This window comes from Pantherophis guttatus, chromosome 16 (assembly GCF_059756535.1).
Source record: "Pantherophis guttatus breed Tessera chromosome 16, ASM5975653v1, whole genome shotgun sequence".
In the NCBI taxonomy this organism is placed as follows: domain Eukaryota; kingdom Metazoa; phylum Chordata; class Lepidosauria; order Squamata; family Colubridae; genus Pantherophis; species Pantherophis guttatus.
In genome coordinates this window covers 132694-159669 of record NC_142078.1, presented here as the reverse complement: position 1 = coordinate 159669, position 26976 = coordinate 132694, and the positions used below count along the sequence as shown (strand labels likewise).

At 44.9% G+C, this 26976-nt stretch overlaps 1 protein-coding gene across 7 annotated transcripts in view; it reads right to left on the bottom strand.

The window, feature by feature from the left end:
* ADAMTSL2 (ADAMTS like 2) overlaps nucleotides 1-26976 on the bottom strand; it is a 178887-nt gene that overhangs the window by 62035 nt on the left and 89876 nt on the right. For all 7 annotated transcript variants that reach the window (XM_087879686.1, XM_087879687.1, XM_087879692.1 and 4 more), the window contains 6 exons: nucleotides 26189-26334; nucleotides 25973-26096; nucleotides 25736-25816; nucleotides 25141-25316; nucleotides 23467-23806; nucleotides 14127-14511 (listed from right to left, as the gene is read on the bottom strand). In XM_087879686.1, coding sequence (XP_087735812.1) covers nucleotides 14127-14511; nucleotides 23467-23806; nucleotides 25141-25316; nucleotides 25736-25816; nucleotides 25973-26096; nucleotides 26189-26334 — 1252 coding nt within the window. The remainder of the gene's footprint in view (nucleotides 1-14126; nucleotides 14512-23466; nucleotides 23807-25140; nucleotides 25317-25735; nucleotides 25817-25972; nucleotides 26097-26188; nucleotides 26335-26976) is intronic.

Sequence of the window (26976 nt, the reverse complement as noted above, 5' to 3'; positions counted from 1 at the left end):
GAGCCCCGGCTGCACAGGCTGCTGGCGCGACACCATACCAGCCTCCTCGTCGTCAGGATCAGCCACAATCCATGCAGGCCGCTGGCGGGCCACAACACATAGTCTCTTGAGACTGAAGGATGCCAATGATGACAATCCCATCTGATAGTGATGCTATCTATCCCACTTTTTTCTAGCTTACCAAAAAGTAGGTTGTGGTCTACTTTGTCGAATGCCTTGCTGAAGTCTAAGTATATTATGTCCACAGTATTTCGCTGGTCTACAAATTTAGTCACTATGTTGAAGAATGAAATAAGATTGGTGTGGCATGATCTGTTTTTTGATTATCTTTTCCAGTATCTTCCCAGTATTGATGTTAGGCTGATTGGTCTGTAGTTTCCTGGGTCTGGTTTTTTTCCTTTTTTGAAGATGGGAACCACATCAGCTCTTTTCCAGTCCTCTGGTAATTCCTTGGTGCTCCAGGATTTTTTAAAGATGTGATACAGTAGCTAAGAGATGACATCTGCAAGCTCCTTCAGCACTCTGGGAGTGCTGAAAATCACCAGGACCTGATGGATTACAATCCATCAGGTCCTGGTGATTTTTATTCATCAAGATCAGACAGGTGTTCTCTTACCATTTTTTTTTTTTTGCTTATTTTAACTGTTATTTCCAGTCTGTTTTTTAGTTATGTTTTTGGTAGGTTGGGTTATAGTTTCTTTTTGTGCGAAGACTGATGCAAAAAATGAGTTAAGCAGCTCTGCTTTCTCTCTGCTGCCTGTTACTTCCTTGCCATCTTCTCTCTTTAGTGGACCAACTGTTTCCTTGACTTTTTTCTTGTTATTTATATGTTGAAAGAAACTTTTTTTTTTGTTATCTGAGCCTTTGCTTTCTTGACTTCAACTTTGCAGATTCGGACTATCTGCTGATATTCTGCCTTAGTTATGTGTCTTTCCTTCCATTTTTTGTAGTCATTTTTTGTCCTCTAATTTCAGCTCAACTCAGCTCTTGGGAGCTGTCTGTTCAAAAATGAGGACCCAGATTGTTGGGGACAAGATGCTGACTCTGTAACTCACTTAGAGAGGGCTGTAAAGCACTGTAAAGCGCTATACAAGTCTAAGTGCTATTGCTATGTCTATTTCTTATTTATTTATTTATTTATTTATTTATTTATTTATTTATTTAATTTGTATACCGCCCTTCTCCCAGAGGGGACTCAGGGTGGTGAACAGCCAAAATTAAAAAACATACAAATACAAAAGTTAAGATAATTAAAAAGAATTAAATCATTAGCTTCCCAATTTAAAACCCCCAAATCCATAAAATTTAAAATCCCAATTAAAAACCATTTAGGCTAGGCCGGCTTGGTGGAATAAAAACGTCTTCAGGGCTTTACGGAAGGTCCGGAGGTCCGGGATCAATCGTATTCCAGGAGGCAACTCATTCCACAGGGCGGGTGCCCCCACAGAGAAGGCTCTCCCCCTGGGGGCCGCCAGCCGACATTGCCTGACCGACGGCACCCTGAGGAGGCCCTCTCTGTGAGAGCGTATTGGCCGGTGGGAGGTTATCGGTAGCAGCAGGCGGTCTCGCAAATATCCTGGCCCTAAGCCATGGAGCGCTTTAAAGATGAGAACCAACACCTTAAAGCGCACCCGGAAGATCACCTTTGCCTTTTCAATAAATTCTACTTTAGCTTTCAAGGTTTTCTTTCCATGACACCTTTGTTACTTTATCAAAATCTGCTTTCCTACATTTCTTGGTTCAGAATAACAGGTTTGGAAGGGACCTTGGAGGTCTTCTAGTCCAACCCCCTGCACATGCAGGAGACCCGATATTGTTCTGGACAAATTGCTGTCAAATCTCATCTTAAAAACCTCCAGTGAACCCACATATTCTGGAGGGAAGCCCTTCCAATGGTTAATTGTTCTCATTGTCAGGAACTTTCTGCTTAGTTCTAGGTTGTTTCTCTCCTTGAATAGCTTCCATCCATTGCTTCTTGTTCTGCCTTCTGGTGCTTTTGAGAAGAGGTTGATCCCCTTTTCTTTGTGGCAGTCCCTGAAATATTGGAACACTGCTATTCTGTCACCCCTGCATCTCCTTTTCACTAGACTAGACGTAGCCAATTCCTGCAAAAGTTCTTCATCTGTTTTAGCATCCAGCCCCCTTGTCATCTTTATTGCTCTTTGTTTGCACTTGACTGTTTTTTAAAGTAAAGAAATACAGAAATTATTTGTTAAAATCAAGGATTCTAAAAATGTGTGCTGACTTGCACTCAAAGTTTCCATCATGTTTGTTTGTTTGTTTGTTTGATTGTTTGTTTATTGATTGATTGATTGGTTGGTTGGTTCGATTTATATGCCGCCCTTCTCCGGAGACTCAGGGCGGCTTACAATGGGTTAAGCAATAGCCTTCATACTTTTGTATATACCTGCTTAGTAGGGCTTTCGCCCCTCCCCCCAGCGGTGTTCTTTTTTATACTAAGTCAGCTTATTGCCCCCACAAATCGGGTCCTCATTTTACCTACCTCGAAAGGATGGAAGGCTGAGTCAACCTTGAGCCTGGTGAGATTTGAACTTGCAATAATTGCAGGCAGCTGGTGTTACTTAACAGTGCTTTAGTCTGCTGCGCCACCAAGGCTCTTTAATCATTTATGTTAGTATCTTTAATCAATTCTTCTGTTAGTCATGATCAAATTCAAGGTATCAGATCTCAAAGCCCACCTGTAATTTTTGAATACAATAAACATTTTATTGTATTTTTTTAAAGGTCCCTTCTTGGCCTTATGGATGGTCTAGGCTCCTCAATCTTGGGTCCTCTACAGAGGCCAGGGCATTTGAGGGTTCTGCACAGAATCTCAGCTTTTCCGGCCACTGCACTCTTCTGGATGCCTGTGATGTCCAGATTCCTGGGTTTAGGAGTCACAGCCCCGAGTGCTCTTACCATCACTGGGACCACTTTGGCCTTGACTTTCCATTTCCCCTCCAGTTCCTCCTTCAGGCCCTGGTCCTTCTCCAGCTTCTCATCCTCCTCCTTCCTGATGTTTCTGTCACTTGGCATTGCTACATCTATCATCACTGCTGTCTTCTGGTTGATTGGCTTGTACCTGCCTATCTATCAGGAACAAGTCTCACTGGATCTTAGCCCTCTTATTTTCTATAACTTTCTGCGATTTCTCTCATGTAGACTTAGGAGAGTCCAACCCCTATTCTGTACAGAAGTTTCGATACACAATGCCACAGCTACTTGGTTGTGCTTTTCAGTGTATGCTGTTCCTACCTGCATCTTACACCTTGCTGTTATGTGTTGGACTGTCTCTGAGGCCTCTCTGCATAATCTGCACTTTACGTCTGGTCCCATTACAAACATGGCATCATACAGTTGCTTGCATACCCACTTCTGACTCTGGTTTCATAGTGTGCAGCAAAATCCTAGCAAGGTGTCTGTTCTGTTAGTTCATCCTTTGATTCAGGTAATTTTAACATTTGTATTGCCATCAGGTTGATGCATCTTTCTACAAGAAAGTTTATTCTTGATATACAGTATGTTGCTTGTTCCTCTGAAATAAGGGGGCCCCATCAAAACCACATTGATGTGTCATATTTGGACTTGGCAAAATAAACTAGGTGTCATAAGGTATCTGACAAATAAACAGTGGAAAACCACTTTTAAGAGCTGTGGTGGTGCAGTGGTTAGAGTGCAGTACTGCAGGCTACTTCTGCTGCCTGCCGGCTGCCTGCAACTTGGCAGTTCAAATCTCATCAGGCTCAAGGTTGACTCAGCCTTCCGTCCTTCCAAGGTCGGTAAAATGAGGACCCAGATTGTTGGGGGCAATAAGCTGACTCTGTAAACTGCTTAGAGAGGGCTGTAAAAGCACTGTGAAGCGGTATACAAGCCTAAAGGTTATTGCTATTGTTATTTAATTGCCCCTTAGAGTGTTTTCAATTTAGGGTCCTTCCCTTTAGGGTATAAGGGGCCTCCACAGTTTTCTTGTATCTGATAAATGAGGTGCTGCATGAACACCTGTACAAGGGCCTGTTGATCTACCTGAATGACACATTGATCTATATAGAAATTATGGCAGAGCATGTGAAACTAGTTAAGAGTGGTACTCAAAAAACGTAGGGCTGCTAAACTTTCAAAGTGTGTGTTCTATCAGAGCAAAATTGACTATTTGGGTTATCGCATTTCCTATGAGGGGATAGAGATGGACCCCAAGAAAGTTAAGATGGTGCTGGAGTGGGCCTGCCCCGTACCAAAAAGCAATTGCAAACTTTTTGGGATTTGCAAATTTTTACTGCCAATTGATCCTGTCATTCGCCCAGATTGCCCTCCCCATCACCAATCTGCTAAAGACGAAGAGGAGAGGAAACCCAAATCAAGTCAGCCCCTGAAGTGGACAATAAGAGTGCCAGGCAGTTTTCGAAAAATTTGAACATTGCTTGCTGCCAAGTCGGTGCTAAAACACCCAGACTGAACTGCCCCGTTTATCATTCAGGCAGACGCCAGCGATATGGTGGTGGGGCAGTCCTTCCACAAAAGAACAGCCAGCAGCTGTGTGCATACATCTCCAAGAAGCTAACTGATACTGAACAGAGGAGAAGGAGGCTTATGTGGTGTGCTGGGTGCTCTTAATGTGGAGGCACTTCCTGGAAGGGAGCAAGGTCCCTGTCGAGGTGTGGACTGATCACAAGAATCTAGAAGCCCTAAAAATATCTCAGCGGCTATCACCCAAGCAACTCTGGTAGGCTCAGTACTTTAATCGGTTTAATTTCACCCTCTGCTATCTTCTGTGGTGATGGTGGGAATTTTTTAGCCGATGACCTTTCCAGGATGCCCCAATACAGTAGCTCCAAACAGGAAATAGTGAGACCAGTTATTCTATCTTGCCAGCTCACAGTTCTGGTCATCACCCGAGCACAGGCAAAAGTAGAACCCAGGTGGGAGAAGGCAAAGCGAACACCCTAAAGATGGCATTAGAGGGAGACGAGGTTCCAGGAGCAAAAGAACTAATGCACAATGCAAGGAAGTTTAATTTGATAGGGGCAAAGAAAGAAAGTCAAAGGTTACTAATTCTGGAGAAAAGCCATGACTCAAAAACAACCGGACATTTTGGCTTTGTAAAAATGCTACACCTGATTAAGTGCCAATTCTGGTGGCCGTCACTTTAAAAAGACAGTCAAAAGTTACGTGGCTATCTGCCCAGTTTGTGCTTTGGCCAAACAGCAGCAAGGAAAACCTGTGGTGGAACCCAATGCCCCTTGGAAGGAAATTTCTATGGACTTTATAGTGGAACTCTGAGGAAGTTCTGGAAACACCATAATTTGGGTGATTACTGATTTGTTCTCCAAAGAGATGCATTTTGTGCCCAGCCAAAAAATCCTGTCTGCTCGCACCTTAGCTTATCTGTTCATTCACCACATCTATAGACTACAGGGCATTCTATCGAATAATTTCTGACTGCGGAGTGCAATTTACCTCCAAATTTTGGCAGGAATTTTCAGAGTTTCTTGAGACATCTCAAGGGCTTAGTTCCAGTCATCATCCTCAAATAAATGGATGGTGCGAACATACTAGAAATGGGGTGCTAGAACAGTACCTGAGTTGCTATATAAATTATCAACAGGACAATTCAACAGACCTTTTGCCATTTGCCGAGGTGGCCTATAATAACTCAGTATTATTATAGCAGCACCAGATTCACCCCTTTCAAAAATGGCCACAGGACAAGACTTTGCACCCATTCCTGAACTGCCCTGACCACCCTCCGCATCTCATCCCTAAAGGATTGGGTTGTCCAACTACAAGACACATGGCCTGTTGTCAGGAAATCGTTGGAGGAAGCAAGAGAGATTTATAAAAAACAGGCAGACAAAAAAACGAAGAAATCCCAAAGCCTTTAAAATAGGAGATGGGTTTATCTGTCAACCAAATACCTACAATCCAAGCAGCCTTCTAAAAAACTGGGAGTCAAGTATGTTGGCCCTTTCCCCATCAAGAGAATCATCAATCTGGTCACAGTTGAACTCAAACTGCCGAAGGCCCTTAGGCCCATTCACCCAATTTTCCACTGTAGCCTAATGAAACCAGAAACTCAATCCCTGCTACGCCCAATCCGGCCACCACCACCCTTCATGATCGAGGGGGACAACATTCTGAAATTAAGAACATTTTATACTCTTGTAGAAACCGAGGAAAACTTCAGTATTTGGTAGCATGGAAGGACTTCCCTCCTTCAGAAACTGAATGGGTGGACCTTAAACACATTAAAGCAGCCAAACTTCTCAAACATTTCCATAACCAGTATCCCAATAAACCGAAATAATACCCTACTCTGTATTTCTATCTTGTTTCTCTTGTGTCTTTCCATTTATTTTGCAGGCCCAACGTTCCTGTCAAGGGGAGGCAGCCTTTCCAAACCATCAGCTTCAGCTTGGCAACTTGCCGGTACCAAGGCAGAGCGAGTGGGGAACAAATGGGCACTTTCCTGGGTACCCTTAGGGTAGGAAATTGGGAGGAGGGAATTGACAGCTGAGGATGAACAGAGCCGTTTGGTTCATGCTGGAGCACTGACATCTTCAAGGCCATTTGCCCTGAGTGTGGAAGTTCACCAGCCCAAACACCTCCAAGTTTCCCATAACATCACAATGATGGTGAATTGGCTACACACGGATGGACCATAGGGGGGGAGGGGGAGGGAAAACCAGGGGTTTTAGTTCTGCATTGGTGCGCAAGAATGTTAGATTCTGCTTGACTTTCCTACAATCAGCATTCCTTAGTAAAAGTGCCTTTTCACTTCAAAGGGCATTGAGAATTTTACTTGAGAATTTTACTGGGGCAGGTCTGAGAACCACGATCAGAGCGGCTACATCAGAATAAGACCTGAAAAAACCAGAATGTCAGTGTTCCATAAAAACCCCCGACTCCCAGTAAAGACATTGAAGCAGGCATTTTCCAAAGTTCTCTTTACTAGCAATAGGGAAACTGGCATATCTGGGAAATCCCGAATCTGAAAAACCCGGGCTTTCCTTCAGTAATTCAAAGCTCCCAAAACCACCTCCTTTCTCTCCAATCATCGTCCGTTTCACCTCAAGCCAGTCCCTGACCACTCCTCCTCCAGATGCTGGCTCACCCTGACCTTGACCGATAGGAAGAACACTATTATGTCTACTAAGTCCCCTCTCCTAAATCCCCCCTCCTACTTTCCCACACATGAGGAGGTGGCAGCATTGAAGCTTCTGGCCTAATATGGCTTCCAAGGCTGACACAGGATAAGACTTGAAACACCTATTTTTGTGGGAGTTACATTGGCTGCCATCAGGGATCCGGGCCCTATTCAAGTTGGTTTTTAAATTTCTGATCCCTTGTACAGCTTGCAAGATCATCTATCTACACAATCGAGCAGAAGGGATATGCTCAATTTATTGCTCTGGGTGCCCACTCTAAAAAAAAATAAATCAGAGAATACCCCAAAGGAACATTTTTAATAGCCGCCTCCCACAAATAAATCACAATGCTCAGTCTTATGTGATATTTCTCAAATAATTACACTAGTAGTATAGTATTTAAGAGCTGTGGTGGCACAGTGCAGTACTGCAGGCTACTTCAGCTGACTGCTAGCTGCAGTTTGGCAGTTCGAGTCTCACCAGGCTCAAGGTTGAGTCAGCCTTCCATCCTTCTGAGGTGGGTAAAATGAGGACCCAGATTGTTGGGGACAAGAGGCTGACTCTGCAAACCGTTTAGAGTGGGCTGGAAAGCACTGTGAAGTGATATATAAGTCTAAGTGCTATTGCTATTGCTACTTGAATTAAAAAAGAGATTTGTTTCTAGATTGATAGATATGCAAATAGTGATAGATGAGCGTCATTGATGTAGGAGTTTCATGTTTCATGTCCTTTAGGCATGAAAGCCAGCTGGGCGACTATGGGGCAGGCACTGAATCATGAACTAATGCAAGGCCTATGTGAGTTCACAGAATGTGTTACACCACCAACAAAACCAACAAAATAAAAGTAACCAAACTAAGCAAGTTTTAGGAATGAAGACACTAGTCTTATAATCAGGGTGGATTTGATTTAAATTGAGTCGATTTAAATCATGATTTAAATCATGATTTAAATCACTAGTAAAAAGACTTGATTTAAATCAACTCGATTTAAATCATAATTTTTAAAGAGCAACTGTCATCTCTGCTACTCCTTTGACCCGCTGTTGACTCACAGATAGTCCCAGTGTTGCAGAATATACAGCCTTGTGCTACATAACTAAGCTCCATTTCATGCTGAATAAACTAAATTATTTATGTATCTTAAATAGAAAACTATCTTACGATAGATTTTTACCCCAAAAGTTTATTATTAAAATAAATTCAATAAAAATAAAAAAAATCTGATTTTTTATTATTATTATTATTTATTAGATTTCTATACCGCCCTACTCCCGAAGGACTCAGGGCGGTGCACAGCCAAACAATAAAAACACATACAATACAAAATTTAAAAAATAGAATAAAATCAAATTAAATAATTTTGGCCCCGACAAATTTAAAACCCCAAACTTTTAAAACCAATTTAAAATTGAATATATAAATACTAAAAAATATTTAAAATTTTAAAAATCTTTTATAAAAGAGGGGGAAAATTAGGCCAGGCCGGCCTGGTGAAATAGTAAGGTCTTTAAGGCGCGGCGGAAGGTGCGCAGATCCGGGATCCTCCGTATCTCTGGGGGGAGCTCGTTCCAGATAGTAGGTGCCCCCACAGAGAAGGCTCTCCCCCTGGGGGCCGCCAGTCGGCATTGTTTGGCTGACGGCACCCGGAGGAGCCCCTCTCTATGGGAGCGTACCGGCCGGTGGGAGGCTATTGGTGGTAGTAGGCGGTCCCGCAAGTACCCGGGTCCTAAGCCATGGAGCGCTTTAAAGGTGGTAACCAAAACCTTGAAGCGCACCCGGAAGACCACCGGGAGCCAGTGCAGCTCGCGCAGGAGAGGTGTTACATGGGAACGCCATGTCGCTCCCATTACCACCCACGCGGCCGCACTCTGCGCCAGTTGGAGCCTCCGGGTGCTCCTCAAGGGGAGCCCCATGTAGAGAGCGTTGCAATAGTCCAGGCGGGAGGTGACAAGGGCATGAGTGACCGTGCGTAAAGAGTCCCGATCCAGAAAGGGACGCAACTGGCGAATCAGGCGAACCTGATGAAAAATCCTCCCGGTCACGGCCGTCAAGTGCTCTTCTAAAGACAGCCGTGAGTCCAGGAGGACGCCCAAGTTGCGAGCCCTCTCCGTGGGGGCCAATGATTCGCCCCCAATAGTCAGTGATGGCGTCAACTGACTATATCGGGACGTCGGAAACCACAGCCACTCAGTCTTGGATGGGTTGAGCCTGAGCCTGTTCCTCCCCAACCAGATCCATACGGCCTCCAGGCACCGGGACATCACTTCAAGGGCATCGTTGGGGTGATCCGGGGTGGAGATGTACAGCTGGGTGTCGTCAGCGTACTGATGGTACTCCACCCCGAAACCACGGATGATCTCGCCCAGCGGCTTCACATAAATGTTGAACAGGAGAGGCGAGAGGACCGACCCTTGCGGCACCCCACATATGAGGGGCCTCGGGGTCGACCTCTGTCCCCCTGTCAACACAGACTGCGACCGGTCAGAGAGAAAGGAGGAGAACCACCGCAACACAGTGCCTCCCACCCCCAACTCTTCCAACCGGTGCAGCATGATACCATGGTCGATGGTATCAAAAGCCGCTGAGAGATCTAACAGGACCAGGACAGAGGAGCACCCCCTGTCCCGAGCCCTCCAGAGGTCATCAACCAACGCGACCAATGCCGTTTCCGTGCTGTACCCGGGCCTGAAGCCCGACTGGAACGGATCCAGATACGTCGTTTCATCCAGGTGCTGGGGGAGCTGTTGCGCGACCACACTCTCAACAACCTTCGCAACAAAGCGAAGATTGGAGACCGGACGATAATTTACCAACATTGCCGGGTCCAGGGAAGGCTTCTTGAGGAGAGGCCTCACCACCGCCTCTTTCAAGGCGGCGGGAAAGTCACCCTCACTCAGCGAAGCGTTTATAATCCCCTGGAGCCAGCCTCGTGTCACTTCCCGGGAAGCCAGTACTAACCAGGAAGGACACGGGTCCAATAAACAAGTGGTCGCGTTCAGTCTACCCAGAATCCTGTCCACGTCCTCAGGGGTCACAGGATCAAACTCATCCCAGATAACATTCTCAAGACCTGCCCCTGTCTCTCCCCCTGAGACTACCCAGTCGGAGTCCAAATCTTCCCGAATCTGAGTGATTTTGTCATACAGATACTGAACAAAATCCTCGGCTCTACCCTCCAAGGGGTCCTCCCGCGCTTCCTGGTGGAGCAGGGAGCGGGTCACCCTAAAGAGGGCGGCCGGGCAATTATCTGATGACGCAATAAGAGCAGCAAAATAACTACATTTCGCTGCTTTTATCGCCACTAAGTAATTCCTAATGTGGGATCTTACTAGTGTCCGGTCAGATTCAAGAAGACTGGCCCTCCAACTACTCTCTAGGCGTCTTTTCTGGTGCTTCAACTCCCTCAGCTCCTCGGTAAACCAAGGAGCCAATTGAGATCGGCGCCGGGTCAGAGGCTGCAAAGGCACGACCCGATCCAGAGCACCAGCAGCCGCCCTATCCCAGGCGGCCATCAGGTCTCCAGTCGAGGCGTGTGCCAGAACCTCAGGAAATGGCCCAAGCTCCGTCTGGAATCTGTCAGGTTCCATCAGGCGCCTGGGGCGGAACCATCTGACCGGCTCCGCCTCCCTGCGGCGGGGTGCAGCGGTTCGAAAGTCGAGACGAAGGAGAGAGTGATCTGACCATGACAAGGGTTCAGTAACTATATCCCCTATATCAAGATCCCTCAACCACTGTCCAGAGACAAAAACCAGATCCAGCGTGTTTCCCCCTGTGTGGGTAGGGCCATGAATTAACTGGGTCAGGTCCATAGCTGTCATGGAAGCCATGAACTCCCGAGCCATCTCTGACGTCTCACCCACGGACGGCAGGTTGAAATCCCCCATAACCATAAGCTTAGGGGTATCAACCGCCACCGCGGCGATGACGTTGAGTAGCTCGGGCAGGGCTGTTGCCACGTGGCAGGGAGCCAGGTACGTGATCAGCAAACCCATCTGAACCCCATGACCCCATTTCACAAAAAGGGATTCACAGCCGGCCGTCTGAGGAACAGTGGCCTCCCTCGGTCTCAGACCTTCTTTAATGATAACCGCTACCCCCCCGCCCCTCCCCTGTGACCTGTGATTTTTATTTAAATAAAAAAATCCGATTTAAATAAAAAAATCCGATTTAAATCAAAAAAATCCAATTTATAATGTATGTCTGAACTTGATCTGGCATAAGGAGGTCACAGAAGACATCACACCCTCTGTGGTTTGGGTTACAGGGCAGTGGTATAAAGCAGACCCTTTAATTTGCTGCTGAGGTCATAGGGCAGCTGCACACGAGCCAGATGAGACCATGTGTCAGCGTTCCAGACCCCCCACTCCAAGTAAATACGCGGAAGCAAGCATTTTCCAAAGTCCTCTTTACTAGAATAGGCAAACTGGCACATCTGGGAAATCCCGAATCTGAAAAGCCCCGGCTTTCCTTCAGCAATTCAAAGCTCCCAAAACCATCCCATTTCTCCCCAGTTGGTCACATGCTCCAATCAACGTCCGTTCCATCCCGACTCAGCCCCTGACCTTGACCGATAGGAAGAATGCTATTATGTCTACTAATTCCCCTCTGCTAAATCCCCCCTCCTACTTTCCCACACACGAGGAGGTGGCAGCATGGAAGCTTCCGGCCTAATATGGCTTCCAAGGCTGACATCATGTTCCTGCACCACAGACTGCCAGTGGCTGAGTTCCGTGATACACTGAGCCACAAAAGGCTCACCTCCTTCTCAACTTCTGAAGAAGACGATAGGAGAACTCAAGAAGGCAGACGTAAACTTGGAATGAATGACAGCAGCCCTTTCAAAGTCAAGAGTTGCATTTTGAGTTGGGTTGAAAAATTACTGATAATCACCTCCCAATTTCAAACCAGCATCAGTGTAGCCACATTTTGTGCCAAGTTTGGATTATTCTGTCTATTCCTTGCATTCTGTGCCCTCAGGGTCTGACTTGGTTGCAATGCAGGCTGCCCCAGGCACCCACTTGCCCCTCACCCCAGCAATTCCTCCAAGGATCTCTGCACCTCACCAAAGTGTGCAATTTGTGAGAAAGCAGCAGGACTACAGCTGTGCATATTCAGCAGAGAGAAAGTTGTTCTGGAAGCAATTCCAGCATCTGGCTTGTGAATTGAGGCACCTGGGATCCAGTTATTTACAATGCCAGCTTGTTGATTTACTACGACCTTGGCTCTCCTTTGATTTGGCATGTAAATCTTTGGCTTGACTTTGGACTGCTGGACTTGGAGATTCGCCTGGCCTAGCTAAGTCTCATCTACAATTAATCCCTGCCAGCCTTGCTGTTGGGTTTGCTGAGTAAGTCTTCCCCTTAATACTCCAAATGCCTTAGGAACGGTATCCATCTTCTGAAGGAGTGCTTAAAAAAGTAGGATGCAAAACCCAGATTCCGGTTCAGGCTCAGGTTATCTGGGACTGAAAGAGCTTCAATTCCAAATGACTCCCGAACCCCCACTCAAAAGAACCGACCTGCTCTCTTTTCTCTAGGTTCTATTCCAACATAAAACCAGAAAACTCGTAATAGCAGTGTATCTTTCCTCCTTTTTATTTGAAGAAAGTTTTGATATTAAAGAACCTGATTGTAATACATTTTTTTTTGCTTTTAATTTATATGCCGCCCTTCTCCGGAGACTCAGGGCGGCTTACAATGCGTTAAGCAATAGCCTTCATACTTTTGTATATTTATACAAAGTCAGCTTATTGCCCCCACAATCTGGGCCCTCATTTCACCTACCTTTGAAAGGATGGAAGGCTGAGTCAACCTTGAGCCTGGTGAGATTTGAACTTGCAGTAATTGCAAGCAGCAGATTTTAATAACAGTGCTTTAGTCCACTGTACTACAGGCTCTTATGAGTCCACTGTACTACAGGCTCTTAGATTTTTCATTTAAGAGGTCCTTAGTGCTCTCTGAGCTTGGTTGTTTTCTTGCATTTTTCATTTACTTTCAAAATTACCATAATTACCAAAAGGAAGTCGATCCTAAATTTAAGATGTTCCTCTTCGAACAAAGAAAGAGAAAAACAAAACGTAAGACTCCTGTGCAACGTTCCATTTTCCAAACTTGTTAATCAATGGTTGCCAATTCTGACTTAGACCAAATTAAATGAGTTATAAAATAAGTCATTCCATATGTAAATTTAATCTCCCAATAATATCTACACATATAGGTTATCATTTCATACACAAATTGCACACACTCAAACCTACATACGTCTCCTTCCTTTTGGGAACAGAACAGGAAAGAAGAGGGAAGGGTTAGTACTCCAAGAAGGGGAGGAAAAAGGAGAAATAAAATGAAATGAAGACGGGGTAGAAGAGAAATTATGTAAAGTTCAAAGATTTCTGTGCTGGGCTCAGCAAGCATCTTCCTGCCAGATCGCCATGTTTAGAACTTTTGAAGTCTCGTGGTCCTTTCCCTGTCTTCCAGGAGAAAAGGAGTATATGCCCCATACGTATTAAAATGGAAGGGAAACAAGTCTGTCCTAGGTCAAACCTCCCAGGTAAGCTAGACCGGGAACACGATTAGATGAGACAATTCTACTTTTTGTAAAGCTACATTAATAGAATCATGCAAGTCTATCAGTTGGGGGGGGGTGTCCCCTTCCTAAGCTTCTTTCTCTGACCATTAGACCACTTGGGGCTCCTGCCTTGCTTGTCTGATCATTCCCTCCTTCAAGGCCATTCTCACATACCATGACTTCTGCCTCTCTGGAGGGAAGGATGCTCTGAGGACAGAAAAGGTCTTTACTTAGAAGAGTGAGTTTCTATTGGGGCAAACAAGCAACAACTTCCTCCTTTTACACATGGTTATTTTGGAAAGCAGCTGACCTTTTTTTGTTTAAATAACTGTCCGTCCAACTTACTGTACAGGCCTTCATCTTGAAATGCATTAGAAACAACATCAGAGCAAAATTTCACTTCCCAAGTCCTTACCTCATCTTCTGGGTTCTGTTCCCCTGGGCACCGGCAGAAGAAATAGTAGCATTGGAAAGCTGGATCTCTGAAGATGTGTTGCTGCCTTCCTCATGGGTCAGCTCCATAAAAGTGCCATTAGCAGCGTAAGCCAGCAGCTCATCACTGTCATCATAGTCAACATAAAGATGGTCTATTTCAGGCCCAAAGGTGTTGATGGGATTCACGGGATTAAAAATACTGTTCAGGGTCCTGTTCCAGATGGATTCTTTCGAATCTGATCTCTTATCCCCAAAGCTGTGGATGATTGCATTTTCTGAAAGGAACTCTTGGGAAGGGAGAAGGGAATCCAGTTTGCTTCCATTATTTCCTTCTACCTTATAATTGGTTTTAGTTGCGTTTGATTCTGGAATGAAAAGGGGGGAAATATCAAAGGTAACTGAAGTGAACAATTGGCCAAATTCAAAAAATTAATGGAAAATGTCAATTGGGCTCAGGCTCCCAATGTCCTACATAATCCAGAAAACCCTTGAGGTAAGGAGTGTAAATCCCATTTTTAGAATTATAATCTAGATGGAGACTTCTGAGGTTGAGAGATAATGCTGAATGCACACAGTACATCCCATGGTTTTGCTGTAAAAATAAAAAAAACTTGATAATCTAGAGTTACTTGGTCCAGAGAATCTGGAGTTGTGGAGATGGCACAATTTGACCCAGTTACTTCAATGTGACTGACCCAGATTTGGAAGAAAATTTAACGACAGAGGACTCTGTTTCTTGCACAGTATGGGAACAACACAAACAGCAGAAATGTTTTCATTTAAACTCTTCAGATTGTTCTAAGGTTTATTCCACCAGGCAGGCCTGGCCTAATGTTTTCCCTCTTTTTAATTATGCAAATTTTAATTGGTTTTTAAATAATTGGGGTGTTTTAATCTGTCTGGGCCAAATTGTTTAATTCGATTTTACTTTGTTTTTAAATTTTGTATTTTTACTGTTTGGCTGTTCACCGCCCTGAGTCCTTCGGGAGTAGGGCAGTATATAAATCAAATAAAGTAAAGTAAAGTAAGGGGATAATAAAGCATGCCAAAATTCATGGAAAAGCATGCATGTTCTCACCTTTGAAAAAGGTGCCCATAATTTGCTCCAGCCAAGAATGTGATTGTTGTTTGGTATATAATAGTAGCCATCAGGATGGAAAACATGCTTGTGAAATATTGCACAAGTAGATTGATGGAATGGATTAAAGGATCAACTTTTTTTTTTACAAAGAATACTGTGTCCCTTCCTGAATGAGACGACAAAGATATAAGGAATTTGGAGGGTCTCATAAGCCATGAAGGCCCTCGCTAATGGCCACTTGAGTGTAAAAAGAGAAAGATAATGTTATGTGACCCAAGGATTCCAGAGAGCTGCCCAGAATATGGGAGAGAAGCAGGGGGGAAAATGGAAGGCAGGAGCTGAAGGGTGCACTTTGAAGAGGTCAGACAGAAGAGAAGGAAATATGGTGTGAAGAAAATGCACTGAGATCAGGAATCTGAGGAACCGGCCAGAGCACCTGGGCAGGAATAGAAGGGAGGGGAACATATTCTTGGGGTTGAGTTAGAGATTGCTAAAGGAGGCAGATGATCTGGAGAAAGTCCTCCTGGATTAATTTCCAAATGTTTGTGGAAGGAAGACACAGTAATAACAGGCAAATTCAACTACTTGGACATCTGTTGGAAAACCAACTCAGCCAAAATGGCTAGGGCCCAAAGTATTTTTCCGTGGCCTTGCCGGCTTTTACTTTGTAGGAGGCTGATGAAAAACAAGGAGACTGATTCTCACAAGATCTGATTGCAACCCCTGTGAAAGTAGTAGGATTCTTGAAAGGAAGCGATTCTCTTTTCTTAGGGTCCTAGAGAAAGGAGAACTGCTCATACCCCCCACCCCCCACCCCCAGATTCAGGAGATCCAATTTCAACAAGCTTAAAAAAGTACTAAGAGCCTGAGTGGCGTAAGGCAGCATTTAACATCCAGCTGCCTGCAATTACTGCGAGTTCAATTCTCACCAGGCTCAAGGTTGACTTAGCCTTCCATCCTTTCTAAGGTGGGTAAAATGAGGACCCGGTTTGTGGGGGCAATAAGATGACTTTGTATAAAATATACAAAAGTATGAAGGTTATTGTCGAGCCCTGGCCAGGGCTCGCCATCTCCGGGACGCTGGGATGTCTGGGGCCAGACAAAGCGCTCACCTGGCCTCCCGGCACAGCGGCATCGGCTCTGTGCAGCAGCTGGAGGATCGGGGTGATGCAGCTGGCCGAGAACTACCGGCGCTGTCCTGTGATGTCAGAGCTGCAACGCCGGGCGTCACAGAACTCAACAGCTGATGTGGGAGGGGGGGGGATTTTGAAATTAGTTTGCCGGATGGTGGTTTGGGAGCCGGGGAAAATATAAATAGCACTGCATGGCGGTTGCATGCAGCGCTTACTTAAACTGTGTGTTCCGGTTCGTTTTGTTCTTCCTGCTGTGCTGCTGCTGATCTCGAATAAACGATTGTTAAAGGGCACTGTGTCTGATGACTTTTTTGTGGACACGGACTGGATGACAGACGGAGCTTAACGCATTGTAAGCCCCCCTGAGTCTCCGGAGAAGGGCGGCATATAAAAATAAATAAAAAAATAAAAAATAAAAAAAATACTAAGCAGAATCCCAAGGGCTGCTAGAACTGTAGAGGCCTGAACGGGGTGCAGGAGGCTTTGTCTCACCAGGCAAGACTGACCAGAAACCTTCCATCTTTGATTCAGGATGGGGTGGTGCACAATCTGGGGATCCACTTGGACCCAGCTTTGGCTAGGAGGGCTTTGTGTTCAATTTCCAGTTGTGCATCAGGTGTGCCGGTTCCTGGCCCAGAAAGCGGGGAGGGTCTGTTCCTGATCACTCATGCTGTAGTCCCCTCCCATTTGGATTACTCTACACAGTCTGGGCTTGAGGTATACATGGAAGTTTCAGGTCCTGCTCCTGCTCCATGAACTACATTAGCTTCCGGCACTGGTGAAATCCTCCCTGGTTTGCCACTGGTTTGCTGCCCACGCATGTGCGGGGTGCGCCAAATGCACGCTGCGTGCATGCATGCAGTGTGCACCAAATGCACGCTGCATGCATGCATGCACAGTGTGTGCCAAACACATACTGCATGCACATGCGCAGTTCATACCAAACACATGCTATATGCGTACACATGTGCAGTATGCGCCAAATGTGTGCTTTGCATGGAAAAAGGAGGCTTGGGAAGGTAAGTGGAACAGCGAGGGGGGAATAGCTGTGCCGTATGATTTAGATTCGCTAGAAAGCTAGTGAATTTAAATCGTGTGGCACAGCTAATAGTCAGAAATACCGGTTCGGATGAACCAGTAGCTTATTTTTTACCACCAGTTCGCCCAAACCGGTAGCTTTTATCACTACTGGTTTGCCCGGACTGGTGCAAACCATTTCACCGCTGGCTCCCGGTGTGTTTGTCCCGGGTACAATTCAGGGTTCTGATTGTCAACTTTAAAGTTTTTTCATAGCTTAAGCCTAGACCAGCGGTTCTCAACCTGGGGGTCGCGACCCCTTTGGAGGTCGAACGGCCATTTCACAGGGGTCACTAAAGCCCTCTCTCGCCCCCCCCCCACGCCTTCACTCACCCTCACTCTCTGCTCTGTTGGATCACCCACTCCCAATCTATTGCTGCCTCCTGAGTCCCAGCTCATGGCTAGAGGAAAATAAACTGTTTAAATTCTTGCGGCGGGGCTTCAAAAGGCCGCCCTATAGCCAGTGGTGGGATTCTGCATTTGTTAAATTGCTGGCTTGCCCCGCCCCTCCGCACCACTATTTATTGCCAATAAATAGTGATGGGCAAGGGGCGGGCAAGCCAGCAATTTAACAAATGGTTCGGTGTTTTTTTGTAATTTTATTGGCCCGCGGAGCTTCAGCATAGGCTAATTAGCCCTTGATTAGATCGGCTCCCGACTCTCAGCTGATTTGCTCTCAGCTGTTTTGCAGAGGGCTCTGCTGCTTGCTGGAGCAGATTTTTTTTCCCCCTAGCTATGCTGAAAAACGAAACTGAAAGTAAAGCAGGCTGTTGGCTTTGCTGCAACATTGGAAAATTAGGCAGGCAGATTTATGTTCTTTTTCCTCACCAAAAAAAGTAGGTGCAAACAATGGGAAATTTAGGGAAAAAGAGGAGGTTCAAGATTTTAAAAAACAAAAGAAAAAAAGCTCTATTTAACTAGGGAATTGTAATAATTGAGATACTATTAATTGTATATTGTGTTGAACGCAGAAATGGTTAAGTTGTGGTTTGGAGGAATATATGGGGGAAATTATTTGGTTTATTATTATTGGTAAATATAATTAATTGATTTGTAAGAAATTGGATTGCATGGAAATAATTGGAATATTCATGTTCATATTGATTAATATACAAAAAAAGATAGTTATATAACTAATTGATTTATATTAAAATGTTGAATTTGTATTAAACAACTGTAATATTACATAATTAACCAATGTGAGGATGGATATAAAAATAGATGACAATGGGAAGGGGTATAATAGAAGGGAAAAATTGAATTTAATTAAGATTAGAGAAGAGGATAAAAAGTAATATTGGTTTTTTAAAAAAATAGATGAGGAATAAATATGGCAAAAAGGAAATATAGAAATTGTAAATTTAATTGAAATGACTAAACACTGTTTAAATTTGTGAACCGGCCAAATACTCTGTTCAAAGAAAATACATTGTATGTTTGTATATGTGTTTCTAATTATTGCTATTTATTTATATTTGTTCTCTTTTATTCTTTAAAGTTTAACGATTAATTCTTTATCTTAATATCTTTATATTTGCTTGGGGTTGGCTTTCTTCCCTCTCATCTTTTTTATTGTACAGCAATCTTTCTCCTCAAACCTACCACCTCTCTTTTTTCTTTTCTTTCCTTCTTACTTTCTCTTCCCCCCATCCTCTTTTTCTCCTCCCTACTTCCTCTTCCTTTCTCCTTCTCCTCCTCTCTTCCTCCCTCTCTTACCCTCACTCCTACTCTAATTTCCCTTCCTTCATCCCTCTCTATTGCTGTATCCTTTTATGCATATGGACTACTGAAAAAGTTATCTCTGACTGGTCCTCGCACTTTTGACCAGTCCTTGAATTTACGACTATCCTCACATTTTACGTTTTACGCCCTATCTTGTCACCATGGTGAAAAGAAGCAGTTGTGAAATGAGTGACATGGTTGTTAAGAATGCTGCATGGGCATAAATGTGAGGATGGTCATAAGTGTGAGGACCAGTCAAAAGTGCGAGGACCTGTCAGAAATGACTTTTTTCAGCCCTCTGAGTAGTCCCTATACACATAGCCATGGCCACCCAGTCACATGACCAGCTAGCCATGCCCACCCAGTCACATGACCCCCAAGCCATGCCCACAAAATAAGCCACGCCCACAGAACCAATAGTAAAAAAAATTAGAACCCACCCCTGGTTGGGGGTCACCACAACATGAGGAACTGTATTAAAGGGTCGCAGCACTAGGAAGGTTGAGAACCACTGGCCTAGACGGTCTCTCTTCTATTGCTTCTACCCATCCTGTCTGCTCTAGTAGGAGAGGCATATCCTGGGCCTCATCAGCGAAGAGTGTCAGCTGGCAGAGCCCAGGAGGCTCTCTTCTGCCAGGGCCACTGCCCTTTAGAACATCATCCCGTTGTCTCAAATGGTTTAGAGCAGAGATGAAATGCTCCCAGTTCGAACCGGATCGCCCAATCCGGTAGCAATTGTGGTGGGTGGTTTGGAGAACCAGTAGCGATCCTGGTTCAAGGCTCCGCCCACCCACCCGGTTGTCATTACTTCCTGGTTTTAACCAGAAAGTAATATTTTGTACCCTCTGCACATGCAGGGGTACATGCCAGAACTGGTAGTTAAAAATACTTTAAAAAGTAAAAAAAAAGTTCCGACATCACTCAGCTGATCGTCGGAACTTTTTTTAGGCATTTTTTAACTACCGGCTTGGGTGAATAGGTAGTAAAAAATGCTTTAAAAAGTAAAAAAAAAAAAGACTCTGACAATCACAGCTGTGGCGCATGATTGTTGGAACCTTTTTTTAACGGGGTGGGGTGGGGGTGCGTTTTTTGTAGGCAAAAATGGAGGGTGGGGGGTGAAATGGGAGGTGTAGGCAAAAAACAGGGGGGTTGGGGCGCATTTTTGCTCTTAGGCCAAAAACGGGGATGTAGGCAAAAAATGGGGGTGGGGGGGTGCGTTTTTGAAAGAGAGAGAGAGAAAGAGAGAGAGAGAGAAAGAAAGAAAAAGAAAGAAAGAAAGAAAGAAAGAAAGAAAGAAAGAAAGAAAGGAGGGAGGGAGGGAGGGAGGGAGGGAGGGAGGGAGGGAGAAGGAAGGAAGGAAGGAAGGAAGGAAGGAAGGAAGGAAGGAAGGAAGGAAGGAAAGAAAAAGGAGAGGAAGGAAGGACTACAAACCTGGCACTAGACGCAGATTCAGAGGATAATCCAGGGCTCAAAGGGACCTGGAGGTCATCTAGTCCAACCCTGCTCCATCAGGACATTCTTAGTTTCTGTCTTTTGATCCCCGTCACATGACCCCCACCAAGCCACACCCACCAAGCCACGCCCACAGAACCAGTAGGAAAGAAATTTAGATTTCACCACTGGTCTAGAGTCTCCTGCTTGATCAGGGGGTTTGACTAGAAGACCTCCAAGGTCCCTTCCCAGTCTGTTATTCTGACACCAGACTAGATCTGACCCTGCTGGTCCTTCAAAATATCATTGAAATGTAATTTTGTGGCCAGATGTGGAAAGAGTCCACTTCTTGGCTTTGTTGATGGTCATGTCCAAGATGCTTGACTGTCACATGATTTTATCTTTCTGTTATGTATTTTATCTATTTTACTCTAAACCATCTAAAGAGGCATATGTGAGATTAACATATTAACGGTTGGAAGAGACATTGTAGGTCATCTAGTCCAACCCCCTGCCCAAGCAGGAGACCCTATACCATTTCTGACAGATGGTAGTCCTGTCTCTTCTTGAAAGCCTCCAACGATGAAGCTCCCAAAACTTCCAAAGGCAACGTCTGTTCCATTGGTTGACTGTTCTCACTGTCAGGAAATTTCTCCTTATTTCCAAGTTGAATCTCTCCTTATTCAGTTTTCATCCATTATTCCTTGTCTGGCCTTCAGGTGCTTTGGAAAATAGCTTGAGTCCCTCCTCTCTGTAGCAGCCCCTCAAATATTGGAAGATGCTATCCTGTCTCCCCTGGTCGTTCTCTTCACTAGACTGGCCATGCCCAGTTCCTGCCTGTTCATTGTCTGTTTTAGCCTCCAGTCCCCTAATCTAATCAGATCAAATAACCAAATGGAAAATTAACACAATTATCAATGAGAGTACATCAAAACCTCTGTTGTGCTGAAATATCAAATGGTATATTGCAAAGCTACGTTTTAGGCCCTGTGCACTTCAACATATTTATAATGATTAGGGCTTAGAAAACAAGATTATATTAGCAGATGTCACAAATGAAGGAACAACAAAAACACTTTAAAAGATAGTTCAAAATTCAAGAGGATCTTGATAAAGTGAAAAGGTGGATCATGTCATCCCTAATCCTTCTCTTAATTAGGTTAGACATATCTAATTCCCTCAACCGTTCATCATATAGTTAGGCTTCAGATCTCTTAACCTCTTGATCTCTTAACATCTTATTATGCAAAATTATGAGGAAGCAGATTTCAATTGGAGATAGGAGGAATTTCTAAGTGATAAGAGACATTCAATGGAACATAGTGCCTTGTCAGGAGAGGTGGTCCCTGTTGCTTCAATTCATTTTGGCAGATATTATTGAAGATGCTTTAGAAATGGATCCTGTACTGGGGATTGGAGGGAGCTCCTAATCTCCAAGGTCCCTTCCATTGCATTCTGTGGTTCCATCTTTATATAGTGTAGTCTTACTTCATTTTTAATTTGATAACTTTCTTAATAGACGATGGGAATGATTTTCATAGATCTGGACTTCACCAAAGCATTTAGTAGGGCATGCTGTGAGAAGGATCTAGGACTTTAGTGGACAACCATTAAATATGAGCTAGCAGTGTGCTGCAGCTACCAAAAAACCCAATTTGGTCCTAGTTTACAACAATAAAAGGATAGTATCACGATCATGAGAAGTTATAGTATTGCTTTATACTGCACTGGTGAGCCAAACTTAGAATTCTGCATCCAGTTTTGGTTACCATGATATAAAAAAGATTTTGAGAGTCTAGAAAGAGTGCAGAGAAGAGCAACAAAGATGATTAGGGAGCCTAATCTAACCTAGGCTAAAACTTATGATGAATGGTTGCATATGTCCAGTCTGGCAAGGAGAAGGTCTATGGGTGACATGATAGAGTCTTCCAATATTTGTCGCATCAATGGAACGGCTCGCCTTCAGACGTTGGGACGACATCACTGGAGGTTTTGAAGAAGAGATTGGACAGACATTTGTCCAGAATGGTATAAGTTCTCCTGATTGAGCAGAGGGTTGGATGAGAAGACCTCCAAGGTCCCTTCCGACTCTTGTTATGATGTCATATTGACTAGCAAGCAAATTAAATGAGATCTGGATGGTACGATAATTGAATGAATGGCTCAAGAACTGTAGAGTCTTATCAATTGTTTCTCATCAAACTGGGCAGAGGCATCCAGCAAGGTGGCCCAGGGCTCAGGGCTACTTGTCAAGCATTAATGCTTTGGATAAGGAGGTGGAGGGAATACTTGTCAGATATATAAATTTAGTGATTGGGTTAATACTGGAGAAGACAGAACAGAACTCAAAACAACTTGGATAGCTTAGAGCAGTGTTTCATGCTAGTTGGGAAATTCCGGAAGTCCACACACAAAATGGTCATAACTGAGAAACAATAGCTTTGAGGAATGAATTGAAAGCAACAGAACAATGTTAAATGTTTCTCACTTGAAAACAGAAGTCAAATCCTTGGCTTATACTCATGAAAACCTTGGAACAGTAGTGGATAGCAAAATGAATTGCCAGCTGCGCAATATGGTGGCAAGGAAGGCAAATATACTTTTGGCCACATCAATCCAGACAGTTTCCAAAGTTCTGAGAGTCCCTGTTCCTTTGTCCAAGTGAAGGTTGGACAGGCGTTTGTGTGGGATGCTGTAATTTGGATTCCCTTCTCTAGGGCCATCCAGCTTGAGGGCTCCCTGAAATTTATGCCCACAGAAATGAAAAGGGCAGCCTGAAGGTCTTGCTGGAAGCAGGTCTTTCTAGCAAGAGCTTCAGTGGCCACCAGGCAGGACCTTGACAAGAAGAAGCCTGCCCTCGGCTGTGGGTTACTCACCTGTGGAGGGCTTGCTCGGGAGGGCAGGGCCATACTCAAGAGGGGTCCTGGGGTAAACTTCATTGGTCTGCTGCATCGTGCTCAGCTTCAGTTCATCTCCTCGCCCTTGCCAGCCAAAGAGCAGCTTCTCCAGGTGGTCCTTTTCTTGGGAGAGGGTGGCCAGCAGGCTGGCGTTGAGCTGAGCGAGACCCCAAAGGAATCCTCCTTCGAACTCCGTTTTTTCTTCGCTATCTGATTCCGAGAAGCCGTAGTACATTGACGGCAGCTTTTTCAAATAAGGTCTTGTCTGCAGGATGTATTCGTATGTGATTGATGGGTTTTTACCATTTTGGTTCCAAACCTGGAGGAAAGGGGGGGAAATGCCACACCCTTGTTATGTAAAGCGAGGGGGGGGGACAGCTTTTAACAAGGCAGAAGCTCAAAGGCTCCAATTCTGCCAAGCAGAGGAGGACCCAGACCCAAAAGCCAATCGTCTCTCTCATCCCTGGGGGACCTAGGGTAACAAGCTTGTCAGGGAGAATGTCTACATTGCAATGGCTCCCCCTTAGGATCCTGGGGGTACCTTAAGAGCCACTGAGGACTGCTCCTCCTCAAGGCAAGATCTGCTAAAGGCTTTTGGGCTAATTATTTAGTTTTGTCCAGGTTTATATGTCACTGCTGTCCTACTGACTGTGAGTGGCTAACAGCCACAGAGTAAAACCAGACCAAGCAATAAATTATAGTAATTAATACCCCATCCTTTCTTGGTCCTCCAGGGCTCTTCTGAAGAGCCAGGTTTATCCCAGGCTCTGAAAGAATAACAAAAGGGGAGGGATCCAGAGACCAAGGCAGACTATTCCATAGGAGGGAAGCCTTTTAAAGACAGCCCAACGGAAAGTTGAAACTCCGCCCCTTATGAATTGTGACCCTCAGTTTCCTTAGCAAGCGTGACATGAGTCAACTACCTAGGCCATCATAAGCTGCGCCAGACTGTCTCTCCCCCATGTTTCCACCCATTCTACCAGATTCAGTATCAAAAGCATGTTTTGGGTCTCCTCAGCCAACAAGGGTGATTTGGTGAGTCCTAGGAGCCATGCCTTCCCCATGGAACAGCCTCCCTCTGAAGAGATTGATGGCCACATCTATGCTGCCCAGTTCTGGTCCCCACAATTCAAGGATGATTCTGGAACGTGTGCAGAAAAGATCAGGAATGATGGTGAGAGGCTTGTAGATTAAATCCTGTGAAGAATAGTTAAAGAAACTAGGTTTCTTTAGAGCTAAAGGGAAACATGATAACAATCTTCTGATGCCTCAAGTACTCTCTGTGGAAAGAAAAGGTGGATTTATTCTGTGGAATGCAGGAGGGTAGGAGAAGAATCGGTTTGTGGAAGCTTTACAGAGAGAGGGATCCAAACTCAAATTAAGGAGAAATTTCCTGACTGTGAAAGCTATTAAACAGCAGAACAGCCTTCCTCCTAAAACTGCTGTCACTGGAGGTTGGAAGCAAAAATTGGATCCCCGTTTGTCTGGAATGGTTGGAAGATTCCTGCCCAGGATGTTTGGGCTAGAAGACCTCCAGAGTATCTTCCAATTTTATGATTCTACAATGCATTTTCTATGTTTACATACTGGTAACAAGACGGGCGACATTCATGCACTGAAAGGTATTCATATGTTCCAAGAAACAAAACTTACCATGATGTTTAAACCCTGGTTGGTAGGCCCTTGTGCGACAATATATTCTATGCCAGTCTCAAAAATGTCCATGGGTCTCCTGTATTTGAAGACAGTCCCTGCAATATTGAAGTTTTGCGGAATGTCTACTCTGTAATCCCCATTGAAGAAGTAAGAGCCACTTTCATCTGCAATGGCTGCAAAATCCAAATGAGAGGCCATGATTTGTATGGTAGGAGTTATTGAAATGACATCCACTTTCTTTTCTGCCCTGGTCTCAGACTCTGCAATGCTATTCCGTGGGACAGCCACTGGTCAGGCCTGAATGAAATAACACCCCAACTATCCAGCCCATCGTGGGAATCTGCATCATTACCAGGGCATCGTGATCAGTATTAGCAAGAGGAAGTTGGGAGGCAGGTTATTTTTTTGAGGAGAAAAGGGAAAAAGTCACAGAAACAAGAAAAATGTTAAGCAAGCAAGCAAGGTGAATTTGGAGATGTTATGATCATGAAGCCAGGGTAGATTTAGGTTATAAAATGAAAATACTTTGCTTCCTAAGGAGATAGCTAGAAATAAACGTTTTATTGGTTATTATACCAGGTATAATACAAACCCAAAACATCAGCAGATTTCTTCCTTTCCACTACCTGGATATCTGTTGCTCCAGCAGGAATGTGAGTCACCAAAGAGTATCCTGCAGAACAGTGCATGGATGAGTAAGAAGCAAATCACCAGGGATGGCTAGAATCACCAAAAGGAGGGGATGGGACCCTCCCACCGCTTGGCCTCCCTACCCAAGGCTGAACTTGCTCAGGGCCAAGGCCGTCCCCAAGGTCCCCTCCTGCCTTACCAAGCGGAGCATTTCCCTTCCGGTAGCTCCCAGTTACGTGAGTGCAGCTGCTGCCGTTCCCTTGGCAGACCCCGCATTTATCCAGAGCGTGGGGGGAGAACAGAACCCCATCGCATCCGATGGGCTAGAAGCAGCAGAAGAAAGAGTGCCTTGAGAGGCAGCCGGAACAGCTACAAAAATTCTGTGGGCAAGAGGGTAACCAAAATGCTTAACAACCTCACATTTTCCAGACACGCACACCCCTCGGAATGAAGAGGATTTGCAGGAGGTGCCGTCCCGGGCCAGGACCATCAGTTGCCTCTGCCCATCGGTGGTGGTGCAGTGGAGATCACAGGGCTTGCTGGAGATGTGGACATAGTCATCTGAAGGGAGGAGATGCTAAATGGAGATGCTAAATAGTCATGGCAATTATCAATGCAATTTTTAAAAAAAACCTCAGACAGTGTTATAAAACCTCCTTCCATACATGGAAAATGTATGTAGGAGGAGTTTGCCTCAGTCAATCCTGTCAGCCTCGCCAGGCAGACCAGACAAGAAACAGCCAGATGAGCTAATTCTAGTTTATTTTAAAGCTACATAAACAGAACCGTGAATGCCTGAAAGTACAATACTTCTGCTGTCTCCTTTACAGTCTGAGCAACTAAAGGAGGGTCTCTTCTGACCCTTTGGCCTCTCCAGCTGCAGGCTATGCAGCCTGTTTTCTAGGCAGCCTCTCTTCACCACGTCTCCCAAGGTCTTTCCCACATACCCTTACAGGACTGTGGCCTCAGTCACCTATGTGCCGGACCCATGCCCTCCGATTGGTCAAGGTGTCCCAGGAGGATCCTCTAGTTGGGTCCAAGTGGTGGTTAATGTCTTTTTGCAGGAAGGAGTAGTTGTGCCTGCCTTGAAGGGGGTGGGGATTTCACCTCCTGCTCAAAAACCATATTTGGACCTGACTATATTGGACAATCCCCAATATAGTGGGGATTCAACTGAGTCCCCACTATTTCCTGTCCAGGTTA